The sequence below is a fragment of the Erinaceus europaeus genome, chromosome 9 (assembly GCF_950295315.1).
Source record: "Erinaceus europaeus chromosome 9, mEriEur2.1, whole genome shotgun sequence".
Lineage (NCBI taxonomy): Eukaryota > Metazoa > Chordata > Mammalia > Eulipotyphla > Erinaceidae > Erinaceus > Erinaceus europaeus.
Window position 1 is genome coordinate 91,229,831 of NC_080170.1, and position 27,265 is coordinate 91,257,095.

Genomic DNA, 27,265 nt, shown 5'->3' on the forward strand with positions numbered 1-27,265 from the left:
CAAATATGTGTGGCTCATGAACAGAGAGGAGCCTAGGGAAAGATTAAGTGGCTGGTAACAGTCCAGCAGTTTACCAGTTGAGGCACCACCTCCAGTCTGCTTTACCAAAAAAAGACAGCTCAAGGGAAGAGAGAACTCCCCTAAGACTCACCAAATGCAACTGTGAGTCTCCATTGCTACTGTCCTCAGAGGCTGGAGCAGCAGGGGGGAGGCCCTGTGCTGACACCAGGGGACAGAGAACTGACCAGGAAGCTCAGGAGAAGAGCTACACCCCAGTGGCCTAGCAGTGTGGCTGTGTGGTAGGAGCCTTTCCATGTTGTTCTCCTGATGAGAACATAGTGAATAGTTGCCTCAGAACTTACAGACTATACACGGGACTTGTTTAGAAATTCACAGGGCCCAGCAGTGCTGCCCAGCTTGGCAGAGAAGATGAACTGAGACCAGAGCTTTGGGTCCTTGAGGTGTGAGAGTCTCTTTGCATAACCACTGTATTATCTCTCCCACCCCACTTTATCTTTTGGTCGGGATTGAGGGATTAAGTTAAGGAGCCTACTTATAGTTTAAAAACCCTCAGGCTCCCATAGCCTACAGGGAAGAAAAAGAACAAAAGAGGCTTTTAAACTACTGTGTTCCAACTCAGGGATTAAAATAATACTGAAACAACTGTAAATTTCCAAAACTGTGAACTCTTTAATTACCTTACATAGACACAAGTCAATCCAGGCAAGAATGATCAGTAATTTGAAAAGTACTGAAAGAGGAACCCAATAGCATACTATATAGAATGGTTAAACCAACAAGAAGAAATATTGGAGAAATGAACCAGGACAAGAGTCTGGCTAAAAGCCCCCCAAAGGTTGAAACACAGAATAATGAGGTCAACATCTAAACATTAGTTAAGGAAATAATCACAGGAGTGAGTAAAGAGTTTGAAAGAATTGTCATTAGAAATGTAGAAACAACAAATGAGACTCTGGAAGAAAAAACTAATTATGTCAAGGTTATTAGAGAGCTGAAAGCTGAAATAACTGAGTTAAGAACACAATTAGCTGAACAAACTAAAACAGTATCAGAACTAGGTAACAAAATAGATGAACTCCAGGAAACAGTAGAGAGGAGAGAGAATAGAATCAATGAGGCTGAAGACAGAATTAGCAAGATCAAGGACAAATTAGAGACAACTAAAAAGGAAGTAAGAGATCTCAAAAAAGAGATTAAGAAGACAACAACAGAGATCTATATGATGACTTCAAAAGAAATAATATATGCATTATTGGCTTACCAGAGGAAGAAAGAGAGGAATGGGAAGAAAGCATTCTTCAGGATATAATAGCTGAGAACTGTTCTAATCTACACAGCATAAAAGACATAAAGGTTTAAGAATCCCAGAGGGTTCCAAACAGAATTAACCCAGATTTAGACACCAAGACACATCCTATTGAGAATGGAAAGGAATAAGGATAAAGAAAGGATCCTGAAGGCTGCAAGAGAAAAACAAAAAGTCACCTACAGAGGAAAACCCAAAAGATTAGCAGCAGACTTCTCTACACAAACACTACAGGCCAGAAGAGAATGGCAAGACATCTATCAAGTGCTCAATGGGAAAAACTTTCAACCAAGACTACTGTATCCTGTTAGACGTCATTCAGACTAGATAGAGGCATAAACACCTTCTCACACAAGCAACAGCTGAAGGAATCAACTATCACCAAGCCTGCCTGAAAGAAGTTTTGAAAGGTCTCCTATAAACAGTCAGACCACCATAAATAGGCCACATATCAGAACACTCTAAAACTCTACAAGAATGGCATTAAAATATCTTCAATCTTTGATATCAATAAATGTCAATGGCCTGAATTCACCTATTAAAAGGCACAGAGTAGGAAGAAGGATCAGGAAAAACAACCAAACAATATGCTGTCTACAGGATACCCATCTAACTCAACAAGACAAACACAGACTCAAAGTGAAAGGATGGAAAGCTATCATACAAACCATTGGCCCACAAAAAAAAAAAATGCAGGAACAGCTATTCTCATATCTGACATGATAGACTTTAAGATAAATAAAATTTAAAAAGATAGTGATGGACACTACTTAATGCTCAGAGGATCAGTCAATCAAGAGGACTTAACAATTATTAACATCTATACACCCAATGAAAAGCCATCTAAGTACATCAAACATCTACTGAAAGAGCTACAGCAATATATTAACAGCAACACAGTCATAGTAGGGGACTTCAACACCTCACTCTCTCAACTTGACAGATCATCCAGGCAGAAAATCAATAAAGACATAAGGGAGCTAGATGAGGAGATAGATAAACTAGAACTATTGGACATTTCCAGAGTCATTCATCCCAAGAAACTGGAATACACATTTTACTCAAGTCTACATGGGTCATTCTCAAAGATAGACCATATGTTAGACCACAAAGACAACATCAGCAAATTCAAGAGTATTAAAATCATCCCAAGCATCTTCTCAGACCACAGTGGAATTAAACTAACACTTCACAATCAACAAAAGATTAGTGATAGTCCCAAAATGTGGAACAGTACACTACTTAACAACTAATGGGTAAAAAAGAAAATAAAGGAATAAATCAAAATGTTTCAGGAGTTCATCGGAAATGAAGACACAAGCTATCAAAATATCTGGGACACAACTAAAGCAGTACTGAGAAGGAAGTTCATAGCCATACAAGCACACATTAGGAAACAAGAAAAAGCACAAATAAACATCCTGATTGCACATCTTAAAGACCTAGAAGAAGAAAAAGGAAATGTAAAGCAACCAGAAGGACAGAAATCACTAAATTTAGGGCAGAAATTAATAACATTGAAAATAAGAAAACCATACAAAAGGTCAACGAAAGTAAATGTTGGTTCTTCGAAAAAGTGAGAAAATTGACAAACCTTTAGCCAGACTCACAAAACAAAAAGAGCGAAGACTCAAATAAGGATCATAAATGAAAGAGGAGATATCACAACAGACACCACAGAAATTCAGCATATCATGCAAGACTTCTATGAACAACTATATGCTACCAAGCTAGAGAACCTGGAAGAAATGGACAATTCCTAGATACCTACAAACTTACAAAATTAAGTAAAAAGGAACTAGATAACATGAACAAACCTATCACAGCTAATGAAATTGAGACAGTTATCAAAAACCTTCTCAAGAATAAAAGTCCTGGACCAGATGGGTTTACAAACGAATTCTACAAAACCTTCAAAGAAGAACTAACACCTCTGCTTTTAAAAGTCTTCTAGAAGATTGAAGACGCTGGAATACTCCCTGCCAGCTTCTATGAAGCCAACATCACTTTGATACCAAAAGCAGACAGGTACGCAACCAAAAAAGAAAACTACAGACCAATATCTCTGATGAACATAGATGCTAAAATATTGAACAAAATTCTAGCCAACTGGATACAGCAGTATATTCAAAAGATTGCTCATCATGGCCAAGTGGGATTTACCTAGGGATGCAAAGTTGGTTTAATATACGTAAATCAATCAATGTGATTCACCACATAAATAAAAGCAAGACCAAAAGCCACATGGTCATATCAATTGATGCAGATAAAGCCTTTAACAAAATACAATATCCCTATATGATCAAAACACAACAAAAATTGGGAATAGATGGAAAATTCCTGAAGATAGTGGAGCCTGTATATAGCAAACCTATAGCCAACATCATACTCAATGGTGAAAAACTGGAAGCATTCCCACTCAGATCAGGTACTAGACAGGGATGCCCACTATCAATATTACTATTCAACATAGTGTTAGAAGTTCTTGCCATGGCAATCAGGAAGGAGCAAGGAATTAAAGGGATACAGATTGGAAGAGAAGAAATCAAACTCTCCCTATTTGCAGATGACATGATAGTATACACAGAAAAACCTAAGGAATCCAGCAAGAAGCTTTTGGAAATCATCAGGAAATACAGTAAGGTGTCAAGCTACAAAATTAACATTCAAAAGTCAGTGGCATTCCTCTATGCAAACACTAATCTAGAAGAAATTGAAATCCAGAAATCAATTCCTTTTACTATAGCAACAAAAACAAAAAAGTATCTAGGAATAAACCTAACCAAAGAAGTGAAAGACTTGTATACTGAAAATTATGAGTCACTACTCAAGGAAATTGAAAAAGACACAAAGAAGTGGAAAGATATTCCATGTTCATAGGTTGCAAGAATAACATCATCAAAATGAATATACTACCCAGACCCATCTACAAATTTAATGCTATCCCCATCAAGATCCCAACCATAATTTTTAAGAGAATAGAACAAATGCTACAAATCTTTATCTGGAACCAGAAATGACCTAGAATTGCCAAAACAGTCTTGAGAAGAAAGAACAGAACTGGAGGCATCACACTCCCAGATCTCAAATTGTACTATAGGGCCTTTGTAATCAAAACTGCTTGGTACTGGAACATGAATAGACACACTGACCAGTGAAGTAGAATTGAGAGCCCAGAAGTTAGCCCCCACACCTATGGGCATCTAATCTTTGACAAAAGTGCCCAGACTATTCAAAGGGGAAAGTAGAATCTCTTCAACAAATGGTGTTGGAAACAATGGGTTGAAACATGCAGAAGAATGAAACTAAACCACTGTATCTCACCAAATACAAAAGTAAATTCCAAGACCATCAAGGGCTTGGATGTTAGACCAGAGCCTATCAGATACTGAGAGGAAAATATTGGCAGAACTCTTTTCCGCATACATTTTAAAGACATCTTCAATGAAACAAATCCAATTACAAAGAAGACTAAGGCAAGTATAAACCTATGGGACTACATCAAATTAAGAATCTTCTCCACAGAAAAAGAAGCCACTATCCAAACCAAGAGACTCCTCACAGTATGGGAGATCTTTACATGCCATACATCAGACAAGAGGCTAATAAACAGAATATATAAAGAGCTTGCCAAACTCAACAACAAGAAAACAAATAACCCCATCCAAAAATGGGGGGGAGGCCGTGGACAGAATATTCACCACAGAAGAGATCCCAAAGGCCAAGAAACACATGCAAAAATGCTCCAAGTCTTTGATTGTCAGAGAAATGAAAATAAAGATAAAAATGAGATATCACTTCACTCCTGGGAGAATGTCATACATCAGAAAAGGTAACAGCAGCAAATGTTGCTGTGGGGTCAAAGGAGCCCTCCTGCACTGCTGGTGGGAATGTCAATTGGTCCAACCTCTGTGGAGAACAGTCTGGAGAACACTCAGAAGGCTAGAAATGGACCTACCCTGTGATCCTGAAATTCTTCTCCTGGGGATATATCCTAAGGAACCCAACACATCCATCCAAAAAGATCTGTGTACACATATGTTCTTGGCAGCACAACTTGTAGTAGCCCAAACCTGGAAGCAACCCAGCTGTCCATGAACAGATAAGTGGCTGAGCAAGTTGTGGTCTATATACACACAATGGAGTATTACGCAGCTATAAAAAATGGTGACTTCACCGTTTTCAGCCAATCTTGGATGGACCTTGAGAAATTAATTTTAAGTGAAATAAATTAGAAACAGAAGGATGAATATGGGATGAGCTCACTCTCAGGCAGAAGTTGAAAAACAAGATCAGAAGAGAAAACACAAGTAGAACCTGAGCTGGAATTGACATGTTGTACCAAAGTAAAGGACTCTGGGCTGGTGGGGGGGGGGGGGGAGAGGGGAGAGAATACAGGTCCAAAAAGGATGACAGAGGACCTAGTGGGGGTTGTGTTGTTATATGGAAAACTGGGAAATACTATGCATGTACAAACTATTGTATTTACTGTTGAATATAAAACATTAATTCCCCAATAAAGACATTTTTTTAAAAATAGTCACTTATGCACACTTTTCATTTACTGCTTAAATAATCTCTTGGATGCCAAGCTAACATGTTTTTTCTTCAGGTTGCATTTCCTAGGAGCCCAGCTGTGATTAAATACTGGAAGTCTCCCTTGCTTTATGCAGATATCTACTCAAATCCTTTGTATTTAATGAATTAACACAAGATGAGATGGTATGTGATAGTCACAAATCGTTGAATTTCCAGAAACTCCTTATCTAGAAATAGTCCAGATGCTGTATTTTATTTGGGGATATATGCATTTGAGTCTCTGTAATAGAAAGGGGCAAAGATCTGGTCTAAGAGTTGCCTCAGTTTACTTAGTAAATATCCATGTGTGGGGAAATTCCAGTGATTCTCACACCTATAGTTGGGGACACTTCCCTTTGCTCTTCTGCTTCTACCCCACCCGCTTTTCCTCCTCCTTTTTCTCTTTCTCAAATAGAGAAAGAGAAAAAGCTACCCTAGCTGGGGTGAGAGGGTTTGCAAAAAACTGAGAAATTTTGCATATGTGTCAAGAACTGTATTTATTGCAAACCATTAATCCTTCTAATAAACAAATAGGAAAATAATAGTAATAAAGATCAGTCTAGTTCAATGCTAGCCTTTCAGTTATAGTAGCCTCTCGGTTATACTCAGTTGGACTCTGGCATAATTTTCCAAGGACTAGCAGAGAACCTCTGACTATGTTAGCCTTGCTTTCCCCAGTAAACTCACTTTACCTCCAATTTATGCTTCTGCATGTGCTTAACTCTATGACTTAATGGGAAAAGCAATGGTCCAGAACAGAGTGGAATTTTTTTTTTTAGCCACTGACTATCTAAACTTGGGCAAATTAACTAAGTTCCCAACATGAAGAAAATTAATTATATTTATCTATTTTATCAACCTCAAGAATAATTCCCTCATCTCTAATATTTGAGATACATGAAATGGAAAAAAAATGACTGGGTAGACTTTCAGGAGCCTTTGATGTGTTTGACTTGGAGCCAGATTTTGCACAGAAGGAGCAGGTAAGACCCAAAGTCTGCCTGTAAGGCAGCCTACAGCATTGTGGGTAAATTGGGTAAATGGCTTTGAATGCCCTGATACTCTTCCACCCCTTTCAAAACTACTTCTATTACTCACATTTAGTACAAAGATCCTCTGGAAACCAGACAGGCACACACTTAATATTTTATGGGGTTTAATGTCTTCACAGAAATCTATCAAGTCTCCTAATTTCTCACCACATCCTTGACAGGTAACAAAAGAGTCATCCAAAATTACATATGGTGATTGTGTCTGGGTCACAGTTTGCAAAGTCACCAAGCTATAATTGCCTTAGCCACTAACACTTCTTACTACAGATCTCACCTAAAGGGATTCACTACAGTTCCATAAATGATTGGCAAAGCAGTGTAAATCATTACCTTGTCTCAAATATGGTCCAACCTTTTTCTAAATGGTGTTAGAAAAAAAGTTCTCTCTTGTCACCAGGTTTTCAAAGGTGCTAAGATCCAGGAAATGTATATGGTAACAACCAAAACTACCTGTAATTCAAAACTACCTGTAATACGACCTGAAAAAGAATACACTGTGCTAATTAAAAGTAACATTTCCAGATATGAGAGGGAAAAATTCTGTGTTTCAGATAATTTCTTAATAATCCTATTTCTCCTCTATAATACCTCTAAAACCTGTTCTATAGTCTAGGTCTTCTCTGCAGGCCCTTGGGGAGGTCTCCATAAGCTACATATTCTTATGACTGAGATTATGTTAAGTATCAGTTTGTGCATGAGGTTTTTTTTTTTTTTTTTTTTTTTCCCACCAGGGTTATCCCAGGGGATAGGTGTTTATATGATGACTCCACTGTTCCTGGTGGCCTTTATTTTTTTTTTTGTCTTTTGCCTTTATTATTTTTTTAAATTTTCATTTATAAAAAGGAAACACTGACAAAAACCATAGGGTAAGAGCGGTACAGCTCCACACAATTCCCACTACTAGAACTCCGTATCTCATCCCCTCCCCTGATACCTTTCTTATTCTTTATCCCTCTGGAAGTATGGACCCAGGGTCATTATGGGGTGCAGAAGGTGGAAGGTCTGGCTTCTTTACTTTAAATGGAAGAGACAAAGAAAAATAAAGAGGTAGAGAGGGAGGAAGAAAGAGAGAGAAAGAGAGAGAACCCTGTAACATATTCCATTACCCATGAAACCTCTTTTCTGCAGGAAGAAGTTAGGGGCTTGAGTTCAGATCCTTACACATAGTAATATGTATACCAGGTGTGCCACCTCCTGAACCCTTTGGATAACTCTTGCTCATGTTGTTCATGTTTATGAAGCTGGAAGAGACCTTGCAGCATTTGTGACTCTGGACAAGGTAAAAAATGAATTCTGTTCAGAAGAGAGTATAAGATATACTTCAGAGAAGGATGTTGCTGGTTGCCTTATGTCTATTTATTAGACTTAAACATGCAGTGGCTGTAATGGTCCTTCATCAAAGCCAGGAAATAAACTTGTATCAGTAAATGATTGACCTGGCTGCCCAGTGTGATAAGCTTAGGCAAATAAGCTTCATTCTGCTCCAGTAAGTTCAAGATTTTTTAACTCCATGTCTTCCAAAGCACAGAAGCACACAAAGCTCACAGGACTCCTTATCATTTAAAGTTGACAGCTGTCTGCATGAACAGTATATTCTTCATTCAGACTTACGTGCAAACTGCTCTCTGGTATATCTTCAAAGTGGGAAGAATTCATGCAAGGAAAATTATGGAACTAAATAATATTTGTGGAGCCACAACCATGAAGGAATTCCAATAAGTTACAAAGATTCGGCTGGGGAAATAGCATAATGGTTATGCAAAAGAGTTTCATACCTGAGGCTCAGAGGTCCCAGTAATATAATTCCCAGAACCAACAACAACCAGAGCTGAGCAGCATTTTGGTATTTCTCTGTGTTTTTCTCATTAAAATAAAATAAAAGCTAAAAAACATTTAAAACATAGCAATGTAAATGTTAAAAATCAATAAATTAAAAATATTATTTTGCATGGTGAATGGTAATAGAGAAATTTTCCAGAAATTTGAGTATGTAGAGAGACGACAGCAATTTTCAAAGTAGAGAGAAGATAAAAGGAAATTGCTGGCAGACAGATGGTAAAATTTTCTACACACACACCCATAGTTCTCTCCTCCAATAGATTATCAACAGGATACTCCAATTTCAAAGTTTTATAAAGAACCTGTTTTATGATATTTGAGAGAAGAGTCTGTGACCACACAAATCACCTACCTACTTTGATTGCTGCTTTTCAATCTTGATTCTTCCCTCAGTTTCTTTCCTGATTCAGTAGTGATGGTCAACGACTATGCCAATCCTTTCTCAAGAGTTTAGAATTTTGGGAAGAAGCTTCGGCACAGATTTCTACTTTTCTCAGGCTTGAAAACCAGATGTTTCCATCTGCTTCCTTCCTAGTACTCTCTGGACATTCAGTGGTCAGTGGCAGCAACTTGCAGTCAGGTATGTTGACAGATGTGAAGGAGGGAGCCTGTGTTGGTCTGGGCTGCCTGTTCTGGTCAATCATTATACATTCAGCCAGGCTTTCGTCTTGCTCAAAGCAGGCCATAGATCTGGGTCAAAACTCAGATAGCAATACCCTGAGGAGGCAGAAATGAGGAGTATGTTAACTATTGACCACTCAGAAAAGAAATTCACTTGCTAGTGGGTCTGGGAAATAGACAACTACATTAAAAAAAAAGGCTCTTTGAATTCAGTTCCTATGACTTTAACAAAGTCAGAGAGAAATTTGGAGATCACTTTATCAAATATCCCAATTAATAGTTTTTTTTTCCTAGTGGATGACTTTCTGGTGAAGTCATTTGAAGTTCTCTGGACAACTATGGTTGGTAGTTGTAGAAAAAATAGCCACAAATTCTCAGTAACTTTGATATTTTATTCCTTTTTATGGGTGATGGACCAAAGGCTCATAGGGTTGCAGTGTCCATGGAATTAGTATGTGCTGAAGCCAGGCTTGCAAGCTTTCCATGATACATTCTAAGCCTTACTATACAAGAGTTTCCCAAGACATTCATGTCTAATCTGAAGGAAGTGAATCAAATTCATGGTAGAAGGGACTTTGCAGATATGATCAAGTCAAAGCTTTTGAAATGGGAAATTCTCCTGAAATATTTAGATGGGTTCGGCGTATCATAGAATTCTCATTAGAGTGTCTGGGTAGTGACTCAATCAGTAGGATGCACAAACATGTTACCATACACAAGGACCCAATTTTAAGTCCCCAGTTCCCTCTTGTAGGTTGGAAACTTCAAAACTGGTGAATCTGTACTGCAAGTATAGCTCTCTTTCTCCCTCTTTCTCTGCCCTTCCCTCTCATTTGCCATTTTTCTATATCAATAAAAGAAAAAAGAAGAAAAAAAAGAGAAAGAAATGACCTTCAGGAGCAATGGATTAATCATGTAGGCACTGAGTCCCAGCAATAACCTTCGTGAAAAAATTACTTAATTAAATAAAACATAAAAGAATCCTCATTCAGAATCAAAGAAGGAGGTACAATGGCTGATACAGTTAGAGAGAGACTCAAGTCCCAACATGGCTGAAAGGCAGTAAGATGGGAAGCCAGACAAAATATTTGATAAACAGACACCATATTGCAGGAATAGAACAGATAAAAATAGGGACCCTAGAGTGGAAGGAGGTTAGGAAGTCTATTTTAGTTATGTTCCTAGAAGCCTGAGTACTAATCTTTGTTTGAGATTGATAGTTAACATGGAGGTGAATTAGAAATATTGTCTGGGAAGATGGTGTCAGAGTTCAGAAGCTGGATTAGGGAAAATGATTTGCTTACAGAAAGGAGAGAGTGAATGAATGAGTGAGTGAGTGAGTGAATGAGTGAGTGAGTCTATAGGAACAAAGTTTCCTTCAATGAAGCTAGGGTCTTGCTCAAGTCTAGGTTATACTCATGGCAAAGCTGTGATCTATTTGTCAACCCATTGTATGACTTCTAAACCCCTATTAGTTGCCCTTGTCTAGGAAGTTTCAAAAGTACCCATTTTCTTGGGAATGTAGTGCACAGGTCTATGTAAAGTATGTGTAATGTTCCCTCAGTGTCTGCCTTAACATCTGGTTTCTCTGGTTCTTTCATCACCTTGTGTTAGAGATGATGTAGTAATATTTCCTCAGAATCTCTGGACTTGACTGAATCTGTTCCTTTTCATCTTATTTTATACTACCTCCCTCTTAAAAGAGAGCAACTGTAGTCCACAAATTCATATGAATCATCTAATTAGATTTTTTTTAGTAAGAAGGACAAGTCTTTCTAGTGATACTCTAAATGATCCATCTTTAGTTGCCTATCAACCTTTAAATAACCGTAATGTATTCTCACAAGCATACAAAAGGCAGTGAACTGTACATTTTTAGGATAACAGGTACCTTTGAAAATCCAATAAAAGCTAGAAGAAAAATACACACATATCTAAGCTTTTGTGTGTGTCATTTTAGGGCATTCTGACCTGCTGAAGTAATCCACCAACCCCTCTGATGAGTGGCCAGTAAGTGCTTCACCTACATGGCTGTTGGTGAGAGAAACTTTTGCATGTGGCATCTTACATCTTTTTCCAGGTGCTTTTGTACTTCTCAAAGGTCTAGGCATGAGATTCCCTAGGCTTGGGTTGAGAAAACACCCATCAAAGATCTAGATAGGAAAGGCTTGAGGCCATAAAGTTCTCAAGTTAAACACAGAATGGATTTTAGTGCTCTTCTTTTGCAATAATAGCTCTGATTTTCTTTGCCCTTTTTTTCACAGGGCAAATCCTACTTCTTAGACATCAGGTCCTTTAGATTAAAGCCATCTGCTTGCCTGGAGCTTCTCTCAATCACAGGATGCTACTGGACAGAAACTGACACTTCTGTGCTCTTTCTCCACCCATGTGCTCCCCAAACACTGCCCAGCTGTGAAAACACCCTAGCCTGACTAGCACTTTTGTTTTCCTGGCACTTGTCCAGGCCATCCCTGGTGAGGTCTGAGGCACTAGGATGCTTGGTCATTGTCTCTTTCTTACAAATTCCCACCTTCCTGAGAAAGGAAGCTTTTAAGCTTGAAAAATAATAACACTGTTTAAGTCATAGTGAGCAGATTTGCAGAAGGAGTGAACAAAGAAAGAGACTACTGATCAAAAAGAATTCTTTTGGGAAAGACACACACACACACACACACACACACACACACACACACACACACACACGTTACTCGAATATTGTAAACTCAGTTATTTACAGAAAATGAATCACATTCCAAGTTGAAGAAATAAGGTTCTCTTCCTGCACTCCATGTCAGTTAACCTTGCACAGCCATTTGTAGAACCCTATGACATAATCCTCTCCTCCCACACACACACTTCATGTCCATAGGAAAATATGGAGCGTGAATGACTTGTGATTGGATCTCAAAGTTCCCTTATGAAAAAGAGGTAGTTTTCAATCTTGAATAGCAGTTTGTTTGTTTGTTTATGAATGTTCAAAGAAAGCACAAGTAAATCCAGTTCTTGGCAAAAGCGTGTGATAGCTGCCTTTTCAGGTTGTTTTTAACCTGGATAGTATCATAACTTTAGGCTAACACCATGGTTTCTCCATACTTGACTTTTTAAGAAAATGTAAATTCAGTTTGAAAGGAAATTCAAAATCACTTGCAACAAAGAGAAGATAACCACAAAATAAATGCAAGATAAACACAATGGTATTGAATGCTTACTGGATTTCATTGCCTTTTGTTTTTGCTAGATAAGCAAGAGTGAGAGGTTTCATCATTAAGCAGGGCCTTTCAAGTAATCAAACTGATTAAGTAATTCATCATAGTCATACTTTTTAAGAATGTGGATTTCTTTCACCTTTGCTCAGCTTGCATACTGCCCGAGCTAAGTCACTACACTCCCTAGTCAGACATATTCCAGCTAGTGACTCTGTAACTTTCTCTTTCACAACCCAAATTTATCCACTTTATAAATTAATCAGCACATGTTAAATCATTTACCAACCAATACAAAGATTAGTAGTGAAGTTGAAGTGATTGTGTGGGCACAATTTAGAGGATATTGTTGCAACACTTTTGCAATCTTATTACTAAGAACTGATAGCTACTAGTGAGTATTTTCCATGTGCCAACTTCTGTGCTAAAGTTCTGTCCATATATTTTGTCCTATTTTTTTAAATTTTTTTTAAAATTTATTTTATTTATTCATTCCCTTTTGTTGCCCTTGTTTTATTGTTTTAGTTATTATTGATGTCGTTGTTGTTGGATAGGACAGAGAGAAATGGAGAGAGGAGGGGAAGACAGAGAGGGGGAGAGAAAGACAGACACCTGCAGACCTGCTTCACCGCCTGTGAAGGGACCTGCCTGCAGGTGGGGAGCCGGGGGCTCGAACCAGGATTCTGATGCCGGTCCTTGAGCTTAGCGCCACCTGCGCTTAACCCGCTGTGCTACAGCCCGACTCCCCCATATATTTTGTCCTATTACCCAAATAACTATCACTATCCCTACAGCTATATATTTAGATATGCTAGTTTGCTTAAAAATCTCACAACTAGAATGTGATAAAACTGGAATAGAAAACTGCTGTGTCATACTTTGAGACAGGACTCTGTAAAGGTAACAATTTAGGCCTCAGCTCAGTGACAGATATAATAGTTATTGTTGTATACACTTTAACCAACATTAGGTATTAAATAAAAAATATAGAAGATAATAAAATAGCTTTCAATGTTTAAGTGACTAAAAATATTTTAGTTGGGAAAGGATTAGAATACTGGATAAGGAATGATTTGATACCTTATCCCCCAAGGTCCCGTTAGACAGGAAACCCTAGGGTTTGCCATAAATATTATGGGCCTAGACTTTGAAAGGCCTTCTTCATTTGCTATTACATAGCATGGTCATTTTAACTGAGATTCACTTCATCAGCTCTCTTGTGGGCAATCTCAGGACCCATGCCATAAATACCTACAGCTGGGTCAGTGAAAGAAAGGCTTCTTCACCCTCTGGAGGGAGGAAGGGTCAATCTCATCCAATGCCCAGTGGTTTTGCAAGAGCATGAGAGGTATCCCTAGTTGTGACCATGGACTGTGACTAAAAGGAGCTCATGCAGGTTCTTTTGATAAATATTAGTATACGTGAGACTTGGGTAAGATTTGGTGTGAGAAAACAACAACAAACCCCCCCCCCCCACACACACACACACACACACACAACTGTTATATAAGAGCCACTTTTTTGATCCAGCCAAGCTCTTAGGTTTCTACTCACTGAAATAGTAAGGCAACTTCTATCAGGTTATTTCACTGGTCGACTTGCATGTTCCTTATCTCAATAAAATCAGTTCTCTAGTCCACTTACATGTCTCTTAATAAGTTACAGAGTGAAATGTCTCTTCAACCAGTGTTGCTAGGATCCCATCATGTCCTCCTGACAAACCTCTACTGCAGTCAGACTTCAAGAATATTCTTCCTGGACCCACTGGCCAGAAAAACAGGTTGAAATTCTCACCTGATGATACTCCATCCTCTGAACCCAACTCTACCTGGACCTGGGAAACCATCACAATTATTATAAGTGCTAGGTTATCCATCAACTGTTTTATTCTTAACATGTACTCACTACAGCTAAAATAAATAAATAAATAAATAATAAAAGGTGGTGGTGGTGATATGTCGGTGTGGATGTCTGTGTCTTTACTAAAACAAAATGTTGTGTATACACCTCATTTATACAAATTTTCTCCTCCCTCCTTCAGAAAATGAAATCACCAATACAATCAATGAAAAACAATGACCCCCCCCACCTTCACTGCCTGGCTCAGCTTCCAGTTCAGAGATCCAGGACCTGGAGGAAAATCTTCCCATTGACCTTGGCCATCATCCTTACCCTGGAACTTCTTCACATGTCGTATGTTACCCCTCTACCATGTTTGTCTCCCTAGTGTTTACCCAATACAGGTCCTACCCATTCCCAAATGGCCATTCAGCCATCTAATAATCACTTGGACATGGTGGCCCAAGATTTTAGGCAATGGTCTGCCCTCTGAAACATGGTGATATGTCAGGTAGGGACATCCCTACTGCCCATATGTCAGATTGGAAGATGCCAGGTCTACAACTTTTAAAAGCAAAACTAGAAGTGGGCTGACAATGAACACATATACAGATATGATACATACACACACACACACAAGATACTTGCCCACACTTTATATTTATTATCAGGTTTAATCCTGCTTAGGTAGTTTAGAACAAAAACACACACACACACACACACACACACACACAAAAAAAAAAACCCGACATCAATACCACCTTATAACCATATCTATTGTACTTTTTCACAGTTGAAATGAGGTAATCTGGCTTTACAATACTTTAGAATGAATACAGGTTACATGAAAAGATATAGCTAATTCTTTCTTGGGGGAAAAGTCAAGTGAAATATGTATAGTTAAGAGAATTAACTCACAAAACACATCTCAGCGTATCACACAGAATTTATGTAAGTTTTTAATTCTAATTTTAAAATTGGTATAACTTATTTCTTAATTTAACAAACAGCATGCACAGTATTATAAAACAGGCAGAGGACAAAATATAATATATAATAGAACATTTATCAGATTCACGTTATCAGGATGGATCAAGACTTCTTCTGACTATTACTATCTTTATTTTCTAATTGCTGATCAGTGGGATTAAGTATTACAGTTGGAATACACACAGTATAGAGAATGCACATATGACCTACATGTAATACTTATTATTGGGTGTAAAATAGTATGTATAATAATAAAATAGTAAGTATAATAGCAGCAAGATTCCACTGTGTATAGAATAATTTCTAAGATGTATCATATAAGTACTATGGATCTATGACTGTAGTATTATTAGTGCTATAAGCCAATAAATGTAAAGTTAAAAAAAAATACAAAGCTACAGAAGGCCTATTTGACTTTTCAAAGTGCTGTGCTTCTCCTTGGGCTCAAAACTAGTGAGTAAGACCCTGCTATTTTAATGAAATACTAGTCCCAAGTTTGGGGTTTCAGTTCAAAATTAATTATAGTGATCTGTGTGGGAGGCAGAGTGGTTGTTAGAAAGGGGGACGAAACAGAATAACACATTTAAGAAGACCAAGGTGCGCAAACCATTATGATAAGAATATGCTTGGATGTCAGTAAACATGTTTGCTTTCACTGTAAGTTCTTCCAGCATCTTGTGATCAATAGTAATCAGTAGGTGATAGTGGATGGCTAAGAGACAAAAGGTAAAAGTGGAATTCTATGAAAATGAATAAGATTGAAACAGAAAATGTTTCCACACTACTGATGCAGTGACTTCGATAGACTGTGTGATACAATTCCCAGGGAAGAGAAGGAAAATGGTTTATGTCTTAGATGGGAGGCTGAAAAGTCCTAAGAACTAGTTTTTTTTGTTTTGTTTTGTTTTTGAAGAAATGATAAAAGCACTATACCCACTTCAGGGCAGATATTTATCTTATAATATTTTTACAGTGGCTCAGACTGTATCATTTCAGCAACATCAAAAAATCTTCATACTGTATTACCCTGGGCTAGGGCCAATGCAGAAATATGGTGGCATTAGCATCACTATATCCAGGGAGAATCTGGGGAACATGAACAATTATAGTAAGTCTCTAGGTGCAATATGTAGCTGTTTGGGATTAGGAGAAGTTTCCAGCTGTACCACTGCTTAACAGCCAATCAGCTCATTCCCATGTGCCCCAAAGCAATGTTTGCGAGTGACGGTACTATGGTGGCAAACACCAGGATGCAGTTTGAGACAGATGTACAGGAGAGGTAATAGGCAGCTAGTGGAATTTAGAAGGAGTGTCATGTTGTATGCCAAACAAAAACACAGTTCCTGTGAATTGGGATGTTTGATGTTAGCATCTTCTACTTGTTTCCGCTTGACATTTCTAGATTATTTAGTATGTATTTGGGAACTGTGATCTCTCAGGAGCCCACATATTTACTGGAATATTTCTCTCAGCTCTATTTTCTTTTTTCACCATATGTCATCCTACACCACATTTTTGAGAAATGAGGACAAGTAGCATCTTTCCACACATGCTAGGCATGCAAGCATGACCATAGCTGTACAACCCTGGTGTATAAGGCATTCTAACCTAAATACTAGGGACTTGATAGTGGTAGTGGGCATTTAGTCAGGGAGGCTAGCCAACTCAGGCTTGAGAATATTCAGCCTTAAAGTAGCAGACAGTGTCTTCATGCAAATGAGAGAACTAAGGCAGATTTAGCACAGGGTCATTCCCTTGCTCAGCAAAGTGAGAGGAGTCTCAGAACTGTCCCATTCATTAGCCCGCTCTCTTTCCCAGAAATAAATGGTGAACACCTAAAGGTGGCCAACTAAGAACTTTACAGAAACTCCAGCTGCAATATGAACTAAGTTGTAAGATGGCCTGGACTCCTGTAGCCCTCTTCCTTCCCAGGAGAAGAGGTGATTTTACTTAGTCTTAATCCCTTCAGTTTCCCCAGCTTTAACTTTTGTCCTAAGTATTCTAGCTGGGGTATCATAATGTCTTTTGGGGGTGTGATTTCTGAAGGTCGGATTCAATAAAGAGAAACAGAAAATCCTGACAACCTACAAATTGGCATTCAAACTCAGAATGCTCAAGGGCACTATTTTCATGAAAATAAGCACTTAACAAAAAGTGAATATGCCGTTAAGAAAGAGTAACTAGAATTCTTAAGGTCTATCAATACCTGGGCTGAGATCTTGTGCTTTTATGTGAGTTTATATAAAACCCTGGGTTTGTACTGTGACTTACTGGTTCTCAAGAATTCAGGGATCTGGGGTCAGCAATAAGGAAAATAAATTTAATTACTATAGAGTCTAATATAACAAATATGTGATTCTGGCATGATCCTCTTAGATCTGCCATTAAAGTTGAACCCTCAATATTTTTTATCCATCAGTTTTGTCTTAATCTCTTGCTCCAATGCTAAGACTGTTTTCTGCTCCCAAGAAAGCACAGTGGTATCTCTAACACACTCTTAAGATCAAGTCTTTAAACACCACTCTAATCTAAGGGAAAGTTGTGGCATTCCCCCACCCCCTTTGGCCACAAGGCCACAGAAATGTGGCCGTGTGCAAATGGTCCAAGGACCTCATTACAAAACTCAGTCTCCATTTCAGAGTAAAAATAGTCTCAAATCCTGTGAAACTAAAGTCCTCTTTGGTTCAGTCAAGCAGCATTTTAGATGTTCTTGAAGCGAATTTTGAGAAAATATGATACCTTGTTTGATTTGAAAGCTCCCCGGGACTTGTGAGAAAGTATAATATGGTTGTGTCACCATTTGAATTATTGGCAGTTGCAAGATTAGTCACAGAACACAGAGACTATTTTTTTTTCTCTGTCCTAGTCCTATCATCAAGTTCTCCTTCCAGGCCTTACAATAAGGAGGAAAGGCACACATCATTTACAATATGTTAAGTCAATACTTCTTGGGGCAGGGCTATTTCCGATTCGAGGGTGTTTAGAAAGGGTAAATTATAACATGTTCTTACCTACTTCCTAGGATTTCTGTGCAAATTTCCAAGATGCTGACTTGCCCTCTGACTTGAGGGCAACCTAGGGCAGCACAAAGCAGCAAGCACCTGTACTTGTGCAGAGCAAGACTCCATGCACATGGCCTTGGTGCTATTTTCTTTGCTTTTATATCGTTTGCTGAATTTTCTCCTAGCATACCAACACTTTTAAAAACTAAAAGGAGAAAAATCTAAGTAAACATTTCACTGAACAGTCGGCAGCCCTTGTGTGTCACTGGCAACCTATATAGATACCTGTCAACACACCTGGCACCATAGCACCCAGCACCTGGACAAAGCCGAGGCTCAAAAAAAACAGAGCGGAAGAGTCCTGCTCTTGCCTCCTTTTTCTCTTTGCCAAGTAACAAAGTATGGAGAGAGGGAAAGTAATCTAGTCTCAAGAAATTGACTAAAAATTAAAACAAAAAACACAAACCAAATGCAACAATACTGAGGGCACTCACTCTCTCACTCCTTTTCAGAGAAGGCCCCAAAGAACTGGACAATAAGATCCTAGGAATCTCATTCAAATGCAAGAAAAAAATGTTTCCAGAGGCATTTGTGTTGTGATCTCCTCAAGATGTGGAAGTTAAAGGTCAGGGCTTCCATTTCTTTACAGGAAGTAAAGGCTGGAAGACCAAGCGTTGGAGGTGTGCATATGTTCTTAGTAGCTCAACTAGGATGCCTCAACCCCCCACTGCAGGCAATATACAGAAACCAGCTAGAAGCGTGAAGAGTAGGAGGAGGAACCTACTGGCAGGTGGTTCAAAGATCTCTAGAAATGAATACACCCATGGGATTCCATGTTTATCTTTCCTCCTTAAGAACACGAAGTCGATACTTCCATGGTGGTTCTCAGACAGCTCAGAGGAGCAGCAGCGAGCTCCCATATCCTTTTTCTTTTTCACACTTTCCTGTTACACCGTCTTTTGCAGATGCTTCCTCAAGTACCCAGAGTCCTTCACAATCCATTCATTTTTCTGACTAAGTGCATAGTACAGCAGTGGCTTCTCAGACTGAGCCACATCCACAGATGAACACTGTCGAGAAGTTGACTGGGAGATAGTCAGGACATTTACAGCAGAGTCAGAAGTCACTCACATTCCTGAGATACATGCTCCTGTAAGAAGAGAAGGAAGACCAGGGCAGCATCTTGCCTGCATAAGAAAAGTTCAGGAAGCTCTTTTGTGTGTGCTCTTGAGGTAAGAAGCACTGAAGATACTTGTTCTATAAATAAATAAATGAATAAATAAAGTAAATAAATAAACACAAGAGGGCTCTTTACAAATAAGCACCTCTTGTCAAAAAAATATTCTCTTGAGTTTCAAAGCCCTCATGCATTGGTGATTAATAGGCTAGAATGTAGAACAATCAAGAAACAAACAGGAAATGTTCTAACACTGGGTATTCTCGATGACTAAGAAGTCATCCTCAATGTCCTCGAGGTAGTCTTGTTTTCAAGGAGTTACAGAATGGCTCCAAACCTGCTTGGAGCTTCCTCCTTAAATCCATTGCACTTCCCCATGTATCCTGTGCCTTTCTCCATGTTGTCATGGGCAAGATGTCTTCCACTGCACAGAGCAAGTTGTAGGCAGATAACCACAGAATGCATTTCAAGATCTGGCTTGAAGATTCTACTCCAGAGAGGACTTTGCCAAAATGATGCAGGTGTTTACCTGGCAGTCATTCTGGGAAAAGCTACAGAATTAAATTAAAAGTCTGGCATGCAACAAACATGCATGTCTATCTCTTATTGGGTCCCACACTGAAAGATCTTCCATTTTTGTTCCTTTCAGTTTTGAGAAAGGGCCAAAAGAAATAGAGAGGAGTCAGTGTTTTAAAATGGGGAAACTGATACTGAGAACAGTATGCACTGTTTACTTAAACAGTTAAAACGGATAACACAAGCTATGTCAGAACAGCTTGTGGCTGAAATATCTTGCTGATAAATAGGCCTTACTCTCTCAAGGAAATAGTGATACTCTACATCACAGAGAGAAATAAGGCTTGTTCCTTCCTCCCTTTGGATCCCTATAATGCTGTGTACACCTGCAATGAATCATTCTTTGGATAAAGAACTCTTTACTGGTTCTGTCTCCTCACAGATTCAAACACAGCATTTTGGAAGCTATCAAGGAACCAGTCCAGTTAAGGGGATATCATACCCCAGTGGGACTGGAAGGCTCTATTGCATTGCATACAGCATCATGAACCATGGAGGAGATTCTGATCTTGATCACATGAAACATGCTTTCTTCCCTTGGACTTAAATATCAATTCTCAAAGTCTCATTTGGGAAAAAACTGCAATGAAAAGATTTGTGATTTTTGTCTAAATGGTCCTGTGAGGAGGGAGTAAAAATGCCCTCTTCCAACTACAGCATTACGCCCCAGGGGCTGTTCTAACAGAAAACCCTCCAGAACTCTAGCCTGGATTAGTAAATTCAATATTAGGTTATGTTAAAGAAAAAAAAATGAAATCAACATTTAGTCAAATCTCTGTCCTCTTGCAGTAGGTCATTCAACTCAATGACCGTTGTGGCAAAGTCCACTAGGTCCACAAAGTCAGAAGTGATGATGTTGACACCCATGGCTCCAGGCTTCTGAGTTTTCACCCAGTCAAGGATGGCAGGGAGATTCCTACAGAGACAGAAAGAATTGGAGACAACATCTTCATTAGTTAAAAAAAAAAAAAAAGGATGCCAATAAAAGGATAAGCTCCCAGAAAATTTTCCATTTATAGTTATGTCTTTTTCACCATTCAGTTGCAATTCTAGGATCTTTGTATGCTAAGGAGAGATTATTTGCCCTAAGCAAAAGTGATACCAGGTTAACAACACCTTGAAAAATTATCAAGAGTAAAAGAAAAAGAAAAATTATCAAAAGTCTCATTATTCTTTGTTTTAAAGTTTTTTTTTTTAATATTTATTTATTTATTAGATAGACACAGCCAGAAATTGAAAGGGAAGGTAATTATACAGAGGGAGAGAGACAGAGAGACACCTGCAGCACTGTTTTACCACTCATGAAGATTTCTCCCTGCAGGTGGGAACCGGGGACTCAAACCTGGCTCCTTGAGCACTTAATGTGCACTCAACCAGTTGTGCCACCACCCGGCCCCCAGTCTCATTATTCTTTAATCTTTCAAAATCAGACCTACAGCAACATTGAAAGGAATTTAAAGTCAGTTAGACTCTATCACTAACATTTAATTATACTTAACTTTCTCTTTATATCTGTGCTTCAGCCCATACTCCACTTTTGACAAATTTCAATAGTAAACATCTATACATATTCTTTAAAACTTCAGTATGCATATCACTCAATGTCTGTTTAGTTGTCCCTTTAACATAAAGTTTACATCCAAGAAAATTTGTAAAGACAGTGTTGAATTCTGACAAATTTATACTTATAACCCTTATGACCCTGTATTGTAAGTTACACAATATTATTATCGCCACAGAAAGCTCTTGTAAACCTCTTTCTCATCAAGCCTATTGCCATCTTCTTAGAAACAAAAAGTACATTTATTTATTGTTTCAGACCATAGGCTGACATTTTCCTATTCTAGAACTTCATATAGGCAAAAAATGTAATGCATGTGAAGTTCATTCATTCAGCATTATGGTTTTGAAGTTAATTTATACTATTGCATGCATTAGTGGTTTGTTCTTTTCTATCACTGCATACTATTCAATTGCATGGACCTACTTCAGATGTTTATTTTATTTTTCTATTGCTGGATAAATAGGTTACTTTCAGTTTTGGAATATTACATGCAAAACTGTTAGGGATATTCAGATACATTTTCTTTTGTTGACCAATCTATTTTCACTTCTCTTAGGTTATTACCAAGGACTAGCTTTATTATAATGTAGGTTATAAGCAGCTTTCAGACTTTCAACTTTCAATTTTTTTCCCCCAGAAGAAGCAGACTCTATCTGTATTCTCACCAAAAAAGCTTGAGAGTTCTGTTTTTGCTTTATATTCTCCTGAAAAAATCTGGTACTACCTGTCTTTTTATTTTACTTTTCTGATGACTAAGCATGGTGAGCAACTTGTCATGTAAGCAGTGATTGTATGCGTATCTTCTCTGAAAACCATCTGTTTAATTGTTTTGTTGTTGTATGCTTTACATTGGGTTGTTCTAGCGCTCTCCCACCAAGAAAATTGGATCAGTCCTGCTAATTTCGAGGGCCCGCTTGGCCCCGCCCAAAAGAACCCCGGGAGGGTTCCAGAGTTCCAGAGTTGGAGAGTTGCAGAGAGAGAGTGCTTGGCGCTGCTGCAGGGAAACAGGAAGCAGAGTTCTGTTTGGTGATTAGTTTGGTTTAGTTTATGAATCGTTGTTCCTGAATAAAGAAATACAGCTTCCCTGCCCAGCTGTATGTCTCTGGTGGTCTCTGTTACCCGCCCGTGAAGCTAGCCCGGCCAGCTGGAGCAACCGAATTTTAACAACATTTTGTTTTTTTTAATATTTATTTATTTTCCCTTGTTGCCCTTATTTTTCATTGTTGTTGTAGTTATTATTGTTGTTATTGATGCCGTTTATTGTTGGATAGGACAGAGAGAAATGGAGAGAGGAGGAGAAGACAGAGGGGAAGAGAAAGACAGACACCTGCAGACCTGTTCACCGCCTGTGAAGCAACTCACCTGCAGGTGGGGAGCCGGGGGGCTCGAACCGCGTTCCTTCCTCCAGTTCTTGCGCTTTGCGCCACCTGCGCTTCTGTTCAATTGTTTTATCAACTCTTCCTACTTCTCCCTTTTAATTATTGACTTGTAGAGGCTATTTATACAGCATGGATACTGGTCTTCTGTCAGATATGGTTTCATCAGTCTGTTTTTTATGTACTAATTTTCCCAAGGGCATATTTTGTTGAGCTGAATTCCCTGAGTTTTTTTTTTTTTTGCCACCAGGGTTAGTGCTGGAGATCAATACCTGCATTCATTTCCTGGATACTATTTTATTTTATTACTCTTTGATAGAAGGTTAGAGACAGATATAGAGATGAAGAGGAAGGGGAAACACCTGGAACACTGCTCTACTACTTAGGAAGTTTCCCCATCCCTTGCAGTGGGAACCAGAGGCTTGAACTAGCATCCTTGCACTTGGTAACATGTGTACTCTACTGCGTATACTACCACTTGCCCCTTGAACTTGATTATTTTAATGTGTTTCAATGTACTAGTTTTTCCAGTTTATGAGACCTATATAATGTTTGCCTACTCCCAAGTCACAATGATAGTCTCCATGTTTACTTTTAAAAAGCTTTCTAGTTTCAGCTTTTACATTTTTCATCTTTATTTTATTTTCCCTTTTGTTGCCCTTTCTTCCTTTCTTTTTTCCATTCATTCATTCATTCATTCATTCATTCTTGCCTCCAGGGTTATCGCTGGGGCTCAGTCCCCGCACTATGAGTCCAATGCTCCTGGTGGCCATCTTTCTTTCTTTCTTTTTTTCACTTTCTTGGATAGGACAGAGAGAAATTGAGTGAGGAGGGGGAAATAGAGAAGGAGAGAGGATAGATACCTTCAGCCATGCTTCATTGTTTGTGAATTGGAACCCCCCCCCACCCTGCAGGTGAGGAGCCAGAAGCTCGAACCTGGATCCTTGTGAGGGTCCTTGCATTTTGCATTATGTGCGCTTAACCCAATGCACCACCACCCGGCCCCCATCAACACAACTTTATAAATTGGAGATTCTTGAAGTGACAAGTGGAATGTTTTGCTCCAAAGCTAACAGAGTGTTAATTTAACATTAATAAGTGATGTCAATTTAATGTTCTAATACCCTGGGATGTCTAGAGGAAAGGGCAGTAAAGGGTACTCACAGTTTTATATCATGGCAAAAATTAGCACACTAAATATCAATACATTAAAATTTCAAAGACAACACAAACTGGAACATAAAAATAAGGTCAGGGAGTGAAACTTTTTTTTTTTTTTTTATTCCCAGTTACAGATGTTTCATGTTCCCATACCAATTTTTTCACTCTTTTTGTTTCAGACAGAAAGTAAGTGATAGAAAGAGCAGTGGCACTGCCAGGAGGTGCTGGGACTAAAACTCAGTCCAAGCTAATGACAACATAACCTACCTCACAGGTGAACTATCATCTCAAGAAATGAAATACATTCTCAGAAGGACTTGCTCTAGGCCCAAATTAAAGATAATCAAAGTTTACTATTTTAACGCTCTTTCTTTCTTTCTTTCTTTCTTTCTTTCTTTCTTTCTTTCTTTCTCTTTTCTTGCTTTCCATCTTTCTTTTTCTTTCTCTCTTTCTTTTTTGCCTCCAGGGTTATTGCTAGGGCTCGGTGCCTGCACCAAGAATCCATTGTTCCTGGAAGCCTTTTATTTTTTTCTCCTTTTGTTGCCCTTGTTGTTTTATCGTTGTTGTGGTTATTACTATTGTTGTTATTGATGTCATTGTTGTTGGACAGGACAGAGAAAAATCGAAAGAGGAAGGGAAGACACAGAAGGGGAGAGAAAGATAGATACTTGCAGACAACCCCCCCTGCAGGTGGGGAGCCCGGGGAGGGGCTCAAACCGGGATCCTTACACTGGTCCTGGCACTTCATGCCATGTGCGCCTAACCTGCTGTGCTACTGCCCTTCTTCCTTTTCTTTCTTTTTCTTTTTATTAAATTTTACTTAATTAGAGAGAGAAATTGAGAGGGAAGGAAGAGAGAGAGAGAGAGAGAGAGAGAGAGAAAACACATGCAGCCCTGCTTTACCACTTGTGAAGCTTTCCCCCTTGAGGTGGGGACCAGAGGCTTGAACTTGGGTCCTTGTGCACTGAAATATGTGTGTTTAACCAGGTGTGCCACAACCTGGCCCCCACTCCTTTACTTTCTTTGGGCAACTCATCCCTTGGGGGTTATCTTCTTTCCAATTCACTTTAAAGCTTTCTTCCCTCCTTCTGGCATAATCCTGACTTCGCAGATGTCTCCTAGACAACTTGCCAAGGTCTTAGAAGCATTCTGTACTGCTTTTTATTTTTCTTACCCTGACAACCAGAATCAGGGTCTCATCTTCATTTGCTCAGTGGTTCCTACAATTGACCACATCTAAACTACACCTCATAAAACAACTTGTAGTTCATATTACTAGCTAGTTAAGAATTAACAGACCACTGTGCATTTTTAACTGAGAGTCCTGAAGACTCACTAAATTCAATTTGACCATAAAACTTATTAAAATTCTCTGTGCCTCTGTCTCCCTGTAAAACAGGGATAATAATGGCATGTATTATTATTTTTTAAATCAAGTAGTGCAATATATGCAAAGTGCTTAGAATTGTGTCTAAAACTGGTATGAGAAAGAGAGAGGATCCAAAAATAGTAGAGGTAGTTGAGCAGCTAAGACAAATTCCTAAAGCAACTATATTCTTCTGCTTAGATGACAAAAATATTGTGACCTGAAAATGAAGGGCCAATGTCTTTCCTGGGAAAAAAGAGGCCAGGAATGCACACAAATCTTGCGTGCTGAGCATGAGGTCCTTTGGAACTTTTTTTGAAAATTGCCACTTAATGTTTAAGTATAAGGTGCAAGCGCCCTCTTCTGGTCATTATAGAGAAATGAAAATTCAAGCTTTTAGGCAACCCAATTGATTCTAGTCATAGAAGAAACTAGGGACCCCTCTTATCCTATGGTTTTGTCAATGTTTCCTTTTTATAAATAAAAATTAAAAAAAAAGAAACTAGGGATTCCTGTAGCCTGACCAGAGAGAGGAAGGAAAGGCATACCTGTGGTCTCAGGTGAAAAAAAAAGCTGTTTCACTTTAGAGTAGCAAATGGTAACCTTCCCCAAGGCAAAGACCAAGGAGAAGAAGAGAACCATTATGAAGAAAGGGAAGTGTAAAGAGGAGTCACTTGATTTTCTTAATTCCTGACATCTACCAATATAAGCGTCCATCTGTAAGGCTAAGGCTCAGATAATGCTGAGGCCCATGAGGCCAAATCTCCTAGGACCTCTGGCATAGGTGAAAAGCAGTATGTTAGACATGTTTGCCCATCACGCTTCAGGTTTCTTTATATAGGAATGACATACTACTCTGTATGCCAGGCTTACAGTAGACCAGTCTTTTGATGTTAAAATTATACAACTGGATTATATATTAACCCCACTAAAGAGGACTTATGACGGGGATCTAAGGACTGCTCAGTTCTGGTCTATGGTTGTATTAGGGATTCCTATGGTGGTGCTAAGAGATTGAACCTGGGATCTCCTGGGCCTCAGGCACCCAAGTACATTATTTATGATGATATCCTTGGCCCTATTAAATCCATTTACAAAACCCCTCAAAAGCAAAGGTCACAGACCACAGAAAACTCATCCAGGGTTACACAGTTTTGTTTTGTTTTCTCCTACCAGGGTTATTACTGGGACTCAGTGCCTAAACAGTGACCCTCCCTACCCACCATTCCCAGTGACACTTTTCCACTGTGTATGAAGCTTCTCCGCTGCAGGTGGGGACTGAGGGCTTGAACCTGGGTCCTCATAGATGGTAATGTGAGAGCTCTACCAGGTGTGCTACTGCCTGGCTATCGTTACCCTATTTTTGAGGGACTGCATCACTTTGCTAGGGCTGATATGACAAAATCCCACAAACTAGGTAGATTAAACAAGAATAATTCATTTCCTCACAGTTCTAGGGGCTGGAAGTGACCAAGGTATTGGCAGGTTTAATTTCTTCTGTGGCTTCTCTCCTTAGCTTATCGATGATCACTTTTTTGTTGCATGATCCACACAGGATTTTTTCCTCACAAGATCATTTTTTGATGCCTCCCTA

The 27,265-nt window shown here is 38.8% G+C and overlaps 2 protein-coding genes across 4 annotated transcripts in view; both read right to left on the bottom strand.

The window, feature by feature from the left end:
• The window catches only part of PHLDB2 (pleckstrin homology like domain family B member 2), a 255,011-nt gene extending 245,672 nt beyond the window's left edge, over positions 1 to 9,339 (bottom strand). For both annotated transcript variants that reach the window (XM_060198382.1, XM_060198379.1), the window contains exon 1: positions 9,149 to 9,339. The gene's annotated coding sequence lies outside the window, so the exon portion shown is untranslated. The remainder of the gene's footprint in view (positions 1 to 9,148) is intronic.
• A 9,932-nt stretch (positions 9,340 to 19,271) lies between these two features.
• Positions 19,272 to 27,265, bottom strand: part of PLCXD2 (phosphatidylinositol specific phospholipase C X domain containing 2) — a 63,941-nt gene continuing 55,947 nt past the window's right edge. For both annotated transcript variants that reach the window (XM_060198402.1, XM_007516332.3), the window contains one exon: positions 19,272 to 21,120. In XM_060198402.1, the coding sequence (XP_060054385.1) occupies positions 20,961 to 21,120 (160 nt within the window). In that variant the 3' untranslated portion in view covers positions 19,272 to 20,960. The remainder of the gene's footprint in view (positions 21,121 to 27,265) is intronic.